A 12,257-nucleotide genomic window follows, 5' to 3' on the forward strand; every position below is an offset into this window, starting at 1 on the left:
CATTGATCTCTTTTCCAGCTAACTCCTCATTCCATGCTACACCTGCAAGCTGTCTCCTGAGCTCTTCATAATCACCCCCCTTGTAGTTCCACATATACCCTTTTCTCACAGGGGTCCTCGCACTGCTGGCAACCACCCAGGTAATCACCTCATGGTCACTCTCACCAATTGGTGGATGATTTGACACCTCATTTATAATTACATCCTCTGATGAGATGACCAAATCCAAGACCCTTAATCCTCATGTGCCCTCTGTTACATATTGTCTGAGATAGTTATCCCTCAAAAATTCAAGAAACTCATTTTTTTTACTTCCAGTTACTATCTCATCATTCCAGTCTATATTGCCATAATTAAAATCACCCATAATGATCACCCTTTTCTTATTTGCTTGGCTAATTTGACTATACATTTCACTATCACCACCATCCACATTACCTGGTCTATAACAACATCTCACCAAGTATTTGATTCCATTCACTTCTATCTCACACCATACCGCCTCAAAACCACTGGCATTATTTCCGTCTTGCATCTCTACTTTGTATGGACATAACTCTTTCTCTATCATCAATAGCACTCCCTTCCCCTCCCTTTTTACCCCTTCTATCCTCATGAAACACATCATACCCTTCCATCTCTATTCCTGGCATCGGAATAACCATGTCTCACTTATTCCGACAATCTTTGGGTGAACAGATGCAATTAGTGCAATCATGTCATCTGCTTTGTTTCTTATACTTCTAGCATTGGTATACAAATTAAACAGTATGTGGATAAGAGGGTGGTTGCTGGACAGATATCAAAAGGTGGTATACAGAGGAGAGCAGAATCCAGGCAAAAGCTGGTAACTAGTGGTGTGCTGCATGGTTCAGTGCTAGGACCATTACTGTTTAATTTGTACATAATTCTGAAAGGAAATATTCAGTTGTTTGCTGATGATGCAAAATTAGGTAGAGTGATAGTGAATCAAGGCAATGTGGAAAGCTTGCAGGATGATTTAAATAGAATATCACCATGGGCAAAAGATAACTGTTGTCAGTTTAATATGGAAAGTATAAAGTTATGCATCTTGGAATAAAATATTACAAGCTGTGTATCACATTAATGGAACTGTATCCCAGGAAATAGATGAAGCTAGGGATTTAGGGTTGTTGTTGTTGTTGTTGGTGGTGGTGGTGGTGGTGGAGAAAAGAGAGTTGAAGTTTAGAGGTTATATTACTAAGGTAGCTCATAAGATTACCTGGCTATTGAAGAATACATTAACAAATAGAGAGTTCTTGTGTCTGGCCAAAGCAGCACTGATCTCCCTTATATTCAATTACTCATTCCATGATATAGCTGCACACTGTCTCCTGATGTTGCTATAATCACAGGCCTTATAGTTTCACATATATTTCTTTCTTACAAATGTCCTCATATGCGTGCTGTAGAACCAGAGTGATGGAATCCATATCGCCGGCCTGGTTGGCCGAATGGTTAGCGTATTTGCTCTCCAGCCAATAGACTATGGGTTCAAATCCTGCCATGAGCATGGATGTTTGTGATTGTCTGTCAAAATATTAGTGTTGTTGGTGGGTGGTAGAGGGTGGTGGTGGTGTAGTTGCAGTTCTTGGTAGTGGTGGAGACAGAGTTGTAGAGCAGGTGCCCTCCCTTGTGAAGTCTTTGGAGGTGTCACATAATAATAATAATAATAATAATAAAGAATGAAATAAATGCCATACAGCAACAAAAGCTTTATTTTTTGCTAGCCTGGTTGTCCAAGTGTTAACTTATCCGCTCTCCAGCCAAAAGGCTGTGGGTTTGAATCCTGCCATGGGCATGGATGTTTGTGAGATCTTGGAAAATACTAGTGGTGGTGGACAGTAGATGGCGTTGGTGTAGATGATACGGTTGGTGGTTATGGTGGAGATGGAGAGTTGTAGAGTATGTGCCCTCCCTCAATGAGTCTTGAACTCCTTGGAGATGTATAATATACATGTGTGTTATTAACTGATCTTTCCCCTGAGTTTGACATTTAAATCATTCAAATGTTCTGTAATATCAACTAAGAATGCTAGATCTTGTAACCCATATCTGATCATTAAGAAATGCAACATCGTGATTTTTCATTTCTAGGAACAATTTGATTTCCTCTAAAAGTAAAAAAAAGCTTTTTTAGAACCTTATGACAAGCTAACCAACGAATCTCTGTGTAATAAGGTAGCCCTTCAAATTCACTCTCCAAGTCTTTTAGAAATTGTGCAAACTGGCTGTGATTGAGACCTCTGGATTGGATGAAGTTCACAGTATTTGTCACAGGCTTGAGTATGCTGCTCATTTCCAATACTTCACAGGACCTGCTGATGAATAATGCAGTGGAAAGATTGCAGTTTTAGAATGTCTGGATACATTTCCTTTACCTCTGCTGCAAGTCTTGACACAAAACCTTTAATTTTGTCTGTCATTGCTGGAGCACCATCAGTTGTCACTGCTACTAGCCCGTTCAGAGGAAGTTGGTATTTTTCCAAAATGTCCCACACGGCGTCAAAAATGTCTTCCCCTGTAGTGGTTCCATGGATGGGAATCATTTCCAAGAACTCTTCAGTAATATTCATATTGTCGTTGCAAGCCCGAAGAAACAAAGCAACTTGAGCCACGTCGTGACTATCGAAACTTTCGTCAAGTGCAGTTGAAAAGCACTCTACGTCTGCGGATATTTCTTGCAACTGGTCATGCCGATTATCTGTCATTTCGGTTATTTTTTCGATCACAGTATTTCTGGACAAAGAAATATCACGAAACACTTGCACATTTTTGGGACATACGTTTTCGGCTGCTTTTATCATACACTCCTTAACCAAGGAACTGTCACTAAAAGGTTTGGAATGTTTCGCCAATAAATAGCTGATTTCATAACTGGCTCTCACTTCTGATTCATTATCTTTCATAATTTTTGAAAATACTTATTGTTGACTTTGAAGTGAATTCTTCATACTTTTTAATTTTTCTTCTCTCGGTTTACCCTCAAAGCGTGAATATTGTTTTTTGTGAATTTTATTGTAGTGCCTTTTTATATTATATTCTTTGGCGACGCTAATTGTTTCGTTACAAATAATGCACACAATGTTGTCCTTTGTTTCAGTGCAGAAGTAATTAAATTCCCATTTTTCTTGAAATTTTCTCCCCTCGTTAGCAGTTTAATTTTTCTTTTTCTTGTTGGCTTGGAAAGCGACATTGCCTAGGTGAATAAATATATTATTAATATTATTAAAAATTTTTATAAAAATGTTTGAATAAAAATGCACAAAACTGTAAACCAGTGCAGGATACTATTGCAAATAAAAAATAATAATAAAAGGAATTCTCTCGCTGCCAGGTTGTCGTTGAATCGTGTTCAGCACACTGACTTCAGAGATCACTGATTGACTGTAGCAGGCAATTATAAACTCATAGTTGGATTCACATGAGTGTGTATGCTGCGCGTCATGTGAACAGCTGGTAGCCAATAGAATTCAACTTTTTCAGCATGCTAACAGCAATGTGGCTATAAATTAACAATGAAAGCATAAATATAGTTTACGATTGATTAGGATCGGCTCTAACATTAAAATTGCGACATAAATTTTTATTATTGCAATTATATTATAGCAGATTGTTGCATCCATATTGTAACTATATAGTTTACCATTGATTAGGATCGGATCTAACATTAAAATTGTGATATAAATTTTTATTACAGCAATTATATTATAGCAGGTGGGTGCATCCATATTGTAACTATAAATGTTGTATGAAACCGAATAAATCAATACCGTATTTACTCGAATATAACTCACACTTTTTATCCCCAAAATTAAAGCTAAAAAATCATGGTGTGAGGTATATGTAGGGATTTTTAGAAACTAAAGTTTTCAGGAAAAAAAAACTGAAAATGGAAATGACTTACCAAGAATCTCCTCTTCGTTATAGCTACTTCTAGCCTTGAGAGCGATTTCCTTGTGTGCATTGTCAAAGTCATCTATCCAAATAACGTCATCTTCTTTCCCATTATTCCAAGTAAAAATTACAAGTAATTTATCAGATTTTAGATACGTAATGAACACCCTTCATGAATGTCTGAGAAGTGAAAGCAGAACGTGAAGTAGACAGCAATGGTAGGCCAAAAGAGTTAGAACAACTATGAAGATGTGGATATGATTGGTGCGGTATTAACAAAAGATCGTGTTACCAAAACACAAAGTCAAGCCGACATTTTTGAGCTCAAAACGCTAATTCTCTTCAACCAAATTCCATAATATCTGAAACTGTCATAACAACATTCACTCTATATGTCTTAGTTTTAACACGTTTACGAATTTTATTGCAGCTTTGTGTTTGAGTTAGTGAGTGCACTCACACACATCTAACTAAAAACACTAGATTTTAGTTAGATACTGTCTTTGCCAGTGCAACATATGGTTTTGCTTGAGTCTAAACAGCATGGTTAATGTGGCAGGGGACATGTGATTCATTAGTTAGTGTCATTTTTTTATACCAATTGTCTCTAATCGCACTAAAGAAATATATTACACGTGTTGAGAAATATATTACACAGACAGCAAATGTCTCTGTACTTTATTCAGTGGTACAATAAAACTACTTGTTTTTCTTGCATCTGCAGTATAGTGGCAGTTGGGGAAGGCATGTTGTTTACTGCTGGGAGCGAGTTATCATCCCGACGTGAAAGTGGTTAAACTTTATTTTCATGTGCGATGTACATGCAAAACCTTTTAATTTCTTTTTTCATAAAGTAAAATCAGGGTACAGGGGTGTGAGTCATATGCGAGGGCGAGTTATATTCGAGTAAATATGGTATTTCTGCTTTTTTATAAAAAGCAACCATCCTTTTTTTTAATCTTTCCTTGAGGCATCAGGGGCCACAAGAAATTGCTTTGGGGGTACACGGCCTGCAGGCCGCCAGTTTGACACCCCTGGTATAAAGCATAAAAATGCCACTATTTCTATACCCAGCATTATCTCCTCTAGCTCAGCATTACCTGATGTTGTCCCCCTCTTCTCCCAAGTACCCTTTCTCACAAGAGGCCACCCCTGCTACTTTGGGCATTCTAGTTTCCCTGCATTGACAGACTGACTCGTTCAGAACAGCAATCTCTCCAGATACCTATGTCCTTCCTCATTCAAATGCAAGTGGCCTTTCGCATACAATTCCTCTCTGTCCTCAAATGCACTCCAAGCATCCACATATTCCAATCCTCTCTTCTGACACATTCTAGCTGTTATGTTATTCGATATTACTGCTCTTCTGCTCAGCTCGTCACTATCATATCTAGGCAACACATACACTATCCTTCCCTCTCTGAATCTTCTTTCATACTACCTGAAGAAAGAATCTCATATATGTCGCTACCCAATTTACATTACCTCTCAAGTCATTTGTTCCTACCATCACAATCATCTTATCCACCCTTTCACCCCTCTTAATTACTATAGCCACACTTTCTGTCATTCCTCAAGGCAAACACTCCTCATGCATCCTCTCTGCACACCACAGATCATTGAGTCACCATACATTAAACCTCTTGCCATTCCCTCTCTCCTACTGTTTCCATTCTTTCCTCTTCTATCATTCCCATAACTCTCTCTCATTCCCTCTCTTCCACTTATCCTATTCTCTTCTCTTCTATCGTTCACATAACTCTCTCTCATTCCCTCTCTCCTACTGCTTCTATTCTCTCCTCTTCTATCATTTCCAAAACTTTCGCTCACTCCTACTTTGATTCGCCTCGCATATATCTCTTCCATTCTCCTAATCTCATCTTTCATACTTCTCATCTCGTTAACAAGACATTCCACCTCCTCTTTCAGCTCATCTATCCCTCTCTGCAAGTTAGTCACTCTTACTCGCCACCATTTACCCAATCAAAACCATCTCCATAAACTTCACAGTCATTCAAGCCTTCCACACTCCCGACTCTTATTTTCTCATTCATACTTCGCTTGTCATTCTCTCCTATCACACTACTCATCTCCCGCTCATCATTTTCTCCTATCACATTACTTGTCTCCCGACATCCATTTCCCATCCATGAAGCAACTAGGTCGGTTATCAAAATATCTAATTCATTGATTTCCTCCCGCTGTCTGCATTTTGCCCATATACGCACTCCCCCTTCTCTTACCTGCCACATATCCAACTCCTGGGAAGCATACATGCCGCAAACACCGCATGCCACAAAGTCCTTTATTATGTTGCATATAATAGAGTTCTTAAATGGCGGAGGGCTTGGTGACATGCCATTTGTGATTGCAGCTGCATCCACCATCATTCCTTTCTGCCAAGTAACTACTAAACTAACCACTAAAAATATAAATGAACACTGTATCACAGATATATAAATATATATATAAATAAATGCTAGATATAAACATATATATATATATAAATAAATGCTAAATCTAAACATATATATATATATATATGTATATATATAAATATAACATATTCAACTATACTAGATAGCGAAAACTTATCTTCCCTTCCACGGCAAATGTTGCCGACTGTGACCCTCACCTTCTCAGTAACCCAAAAATAACACAATATATAAAAAAACGAAACTACAAAAGCAGAACCACTAAATAATACTTGTGTTACTGTGAAAAAAATGCAGCACAATTCACAAAAGAATTCACACTATACACCGTTTGAAAAACACTTTTCCCTACCACCACTCAAATCACCTGCCGCGTGCTTCAGCGACCCTAGCGGCACTATTCAAGTCCTCTTATAATTAACCAACATAACCAACATTCCAAAGTACTGATATTGCCATAGTAATTTATATCCAGATCTTCTCCTGAATTTCTTACATCAGAATAGACGCTATGTAACCAAATAGCACAGAGTAGTCTGTATGTGATACATATCTACTTATCTATGTGCTCCTTATCCTGATCTTCACAAAGCTTGTAATTCATCCTTTGAACTTCAGACCACTGTTGCTGATTGCTCCCAGATCTCAAATTACATATATATCCTGAAGCACAATTCTGCCAGTAGAGTACACTGCTCTATAGTTTTGTAAACCAAAGCACAACTCTTTGCACTTATTAGCACTATAACTCTTCACCCTCCCACACTCATTTGTTGAAGATAATTGATTTGAATCTTCTTGAAGGACATGACATCAGCATCATTCCATATAACTCTCTTTAACATTTTAGCATCGGCAAACAACAGAATATAAATGCACATGGCATATCATTAACAAATAAGTTCAAGATTAGGAGTATCAACAAGATAATCCATGTCAGAACAGCACTAATTATCCTCCTTTTCTGGGATATTGTGCCCCACAGACTTGTAGGAATCTGAATGATCTGTCTATCTCTTCCTTCCATCTGCTTCAGATGGGTTGGGTCTCCTCCTAATGAGAAGTCACGGTGAAATAATTAATGCAGCAGAGGAGTGGCTGCATCCCTATTGGAGGTATTCATGACTGTAGTCCATGTGTGTTCACGGGGCTGGTTTGACCCTGCTTGTGGGATGAAAAAACCCCAACTAAAAAACTGGGGGGGGGGGGACCGTACTTCCCACACCCAAGACCGGCTAACTTGGCTATGGCTGAGGAAGATCCTTGAGTTCCTCACATCTCTAACGGGAATCGAACCTAGGACGTTCCTTCCCCAGGCATATGGTTGCGAAGTGCACAGCCATCAGGCTAACTGCACGGACATCTGAATGAAACTAGGAAGTATATATATATATAGGATACAAAAGTGGATTGTAGTGGGTTGCTTATGTACTATGAGCAAGTTTTACAAACTTGCTTATAGTAAATAAGCAAGTTTGTAAAACATGACCTCCCTTTAACAGATCTATACTGACAATTACAAGGTGATAAATGTATCAGAGAAGGGAGATGCACATACAGTGGTATACCTAGATTTTGCAAAGGCTTTTGATAGATTGCCACACCACAAGTTGGTCACTAAACTGAAGCAGATGGGATTGGATGAGAGACTGGTGAGTTGGATAGTTGAATGGCTGTTGGATAGTTATCAGCAAGTTCTGTATGCAGGGGCACTACCTCAAAAAAAGGGAAGTGAATAGTGGTGTGCTTCAAGGGTCAGTTTTGTGACCATTGTTATTTAATCTCTATATTAATGATATTGGGATAAGTTTAAATGGTGATATATATAGCTGTTTGCAGATGATGCAAAACTGGGAAGAGTGATGAGGAATCAAGCAGATGTTGTGGCCTTACAGGATGACTTGAATGGACTGTATGAGTGGGCAAAAGTATAGAACTGTCAATTCAGTGTTACCAAGTGTAAGGTTCCGAAATTTGGTAGGAAACAATGGGATGTAAAGTATACACTTCACAGGGAAATTTTGAGGGAAGTTGAGGATACCTTGGAGTGGTAGTGGACAAGGATCTGAAATTCAGAGGTCACATAGCACAAGTTTCAAAGACATCACATGAGATTATGGCAATGATGCAGAGACCTTAACTTGTAGAAATAAAGAGGTTCTGGTTCCATTATATAAGACCTTGATCAAGCCCCATATGTATTATTTGCACAGATTTTGGTTCCCTAGATATGTTCCAGAGACCAGTCGTAATTGGTCTTTGGAATGTGGGATAAGGTAGGAGAGCAAATTGAGGGAATGCAGTTTGCAAAGCTTTGTGAATAGGAGGAAGAGAGGGGGGGGGGATATGACTGAGATATTTCAGTTGGTAAAGGGTTGTTACCAGGTTAATGTGAAAGAATTTTTTTGTAGAATTGGGGAAGAACAAGGGGACAAGCCTGGAAGTTGTATAAGAAGAGTGTGAGGCAGAACATAAGGAATAGGTTCTTTGCATGGAGAGTAGGTGATCAGTGGGATATGTTGACTGATGTTGTGGTGAACATTAAATTATTTAAAGCATGGTTTGATGGGTTTTCTCTGTAACAGTATTTGACTCCCCCGATGAGTCTTTAGACTCCACAGAGGGTCTAGTGTTAATAATAATAATAATATAATTTTTCCATCAATGTGATCCTAAGCCTCTGCGCTGTTACATACGCTGTACTTCCTATACAATAATTATCTTCTTTCACTATTATTCAGTCCTATTAATAGCTTGCTGGTGACAATATACTCTGTTCCTGTTTGTCATAGTAGAGTGCCCAGATGACTCTTGCTCAAGATCTTCTATGGCCAGGGGCTTAAACACTGACCTTCTTGCCATTCTCAAATTGAATGAAGATGATCTAGTAAATTTTAATGTGACCAAAACGCAATACTCTCCTATTTCCTGAAAGAAAGACTGTCTCACTCTCCATCATTTTTTGATAACATTCTGCTCACAAAGATCAGTTTCTTTTCTTTTTTCTTTTAACATTACACGGTGGTCAGCATTCATAGTAAAGAATTTATGGAGACAAAAGCACACATGCTGGAATAAGTACTTTTCTTATAATTAAGAAAATAATATTAGACGTTTTCACCTCTGTATACAGGACAAACGCTACATGACACTACACAAAATAAGATAAATCTAAATGCTTTGTTAATCGTTTACTCTAGCCTGATCTCTAGTGAAATAAAAACCTTTAAATAAAGATAAAATAAAAATATTACAAAATAAAATATATACAAAATTAAAAATTAATTCACAAAATAAAATAAACTTCTTATACATATCAGTATAATAATATACAGATGAAAAACAAGTTTCATAGTGGAACAATGTTAAACAATTTTCTAAAGTCCTCTCATATTAAGGTTTTTTCTGGATTTTCTGGATGGATTATATGGATTGAAGATTGATCTTCCAAATTCTTGGGATCCATCATGTTTCAGCATTTCACAGGTTTCTTTGAACTTTCTTCAAACCAGGTTTTGGTGTAGTGTAGGGACTTGGTGCCTTTCCAGTTGATTCTGTGACATGTTTGAAGTGCATGGTCTGACAGGCCTGTTTTACCATAGTGGAAGAATTTAACGCAGCATTTCTGTTCATCTTTTCTTATTGGGATGGTGCACCCTGTTTCCCCTATGGAAGGTTGCAAGTGCACTGAATTTTGTAAACCCCCTTGTTGTGCAAGTATGGAAGAGGATCTTTGGATGAGCTTAGTAAATTTCTTAATTTTGCATGAAGTTTGAAAGTTGCCTGAATATTGTATTTATGTAGTGTTCTATCTATTTTTTTTCTGATATGTCCTTATCCTGCCATCTGTAATAAACCAATGTGTAATAAACTACTGATGATTTCTTAGCTTCTCCCTCTCCACACCTTTCTGTCATTACTTTTCATGCATCTAATTCTTCGGTTTTTGGGGTTATCTCTTGAACGCATTCATTTTCTTGGTTTCTCAAATGTTCATTACAATCCCTTTCTCACCTATATACAGAGTGTTCGGGATAAATTTGACAGTTTCGTAAAGAAAAAGAAAATCTTCTTTGTATCTATTAAATTTAATGAATTGACAAAAAAACATTACAGGCAGAGTTAATTACAATACTATCAACAAGATTTACTCAAAATAACCACCATTAGCATCGATCACAGCTTCAATTCTGCTTCAGAACCTCGAACAAGCTGATGCTACAATCTCCCTGGGAAGGGCCGCAAAAACTGTTTTAATTTTATCCATTAACTGGGCTTTTGTATTACTGGAAGTGCGATTGGTGTCTTTTTCAACTGCGCCCCATACAAAATAATCCATGGGGTTAAGGTCTGGGGAGTTTGGAGGCCAAACATTTGGACTGGTGAAGTCGTAGAAATTTTCAGACAACCATTTTTGACTTTTCCCAGAGGTGTGGCAAGGGGCTGAATCCTGCTGCCATACATACGGCCTACCATTGGCTACCCTTGTTATCCAGGGCTTGACTACAGTTAGCAACTCCATGAACAAAGCCCGAATTCCAATGCCAGGGTTCTTCAACACCTGTTCCTGCAGATTTGCAAGGAATTCTGCTGTACGAAAGCAATCAGATCGTCTGCTAGGGATCTTTCTTCTTGCTACATCCTCGTAGTCACCATTGCAAGTCTCTAGTTCATGCCTGATTGTTTTTACTGTATTCAGGGAGCATTGGGCAGCAGTCGTAATATCCTTATTTTGATGACAGGCACGAATCATCATGATACAAGTTATTCTCTTCCATGATTCAGGTGGGTTCCAGCTATCCATCCTTTCTGACATCTTGTATATGAATGAAGAAGGGTCCAAACTTTTAAATGAAGAGAAGTGTGTGTTAATACATGTAACTTACGGAAAAATATAATTAATTATAAATATGTCAAATTTATCCCGAACACCTTGTACATGTGGTCAGCTTGTTTGCCACCCTAAATGGTTTTGTTTTCGCTGACTTTGCATCTCACACTGAATAATATTTTCTGTAAGCATTTAACACCAAATCCATTCAAATGATTTTGGTAGTTGCATGGAACTGGCAGGAATAATAAAATTTTATTTATTTATTTATTTAAAATACTAATTTTTTTTCTCTGTGAAATAATTTTTAATATCTCATGTTTATTTCTTTAACAGGCAGCTGAAGAACTGTTAGAGGCAGCATACGAAAATGGAATTAATGTTTTTGATACAGGAGATGCATATGCTGATGGAAAGTAAGTCAAATATGGTTGCTTCAATTATTATTATTATTATCATAATCAAAATGCCCTATGGAGTTAAAAGACTCAGTATGAGCAGTCCTACTGTCACACACCTAACTCATCGAACTGTGCCTTTAAACTCATTCACCATCTCTGCACTCACCATGCTCTGAGATAATGCATTCCAATCACCCACTACTCTCCATCCAAAAAAACCTACTTTTCATACCCCTTGCTTAAACCCTCCTTATACAGCTTCTAGGGATTGCATTTCCTCAATCTTGCTTCAAGCTCAACATTTCAGAGACCAGAAATCACCTTAGTCAATCATCTCTAAACCCTTTCCAATATCTCCTCATTCATCCAAAATCCAGGTGATCAAGTCTTTGCATAGTAATTTATGTGGTCTCATCAAGCTTTATATTTGTAGAAGCACAATCTCCTTACTTTTGCATGTCTGTGTGCTCTGTATCATTGCCCTGATCCAATGTGCTGTCCTCACAATTTTAACAACGTGTCTTCTAAACTTTAGGTCCTTATCTGCTATCACCTTCAGACCCATTATCTTGTCCATCTCCTCTAAGCTATTCTCATCTATTGTATACTCAGCATTCAATCTTTGCTTACCATTTTAAAATCTTACATTTTGCAACATTGAACTGTTAATCC

At 37.8% G+C, this 12,257-nt stretch overlaps 1 protein-coding gene across 1 annotated transcript in view; it reads left to right on the forward strand.

Moving 5' to 3' along the window:
• LOC150107665 (voltage-gated potassium channel subunit beta-2-like) overlaps positions 1-12,257 on the forward strand; it is a 257,488-nt gene that overhangs the window by 76,498 nt on the left and 168,733 nt on the right. Inside the window, exon 6 of the mRNA XM_090392162.1 lies at positions 11,525-11,600. Coding sequence (XP_090248288.1) covers positions 11,525-11,600 — 76 coding nt within the window. The remainder of the gene's footprint in view (positions 1-11,524; positions 11,601-12,257) is intronic.

This window comes from Typopeltis vanoorti, chromosome 4 (assembly GCF_054136105.1).
Source record: "Typopeltis vanoorti isolate ZY-2024b chromosome 4, IOZ_Tvanoo_1.0, whole genome shotgun sequence".
Lineage (NCBI taxonomy): Eukaryota > Metazoa > Arthropoda > Arachnida > Uropygi > Thelyphonidae > Typopeltis > Typopeltis vanoorti.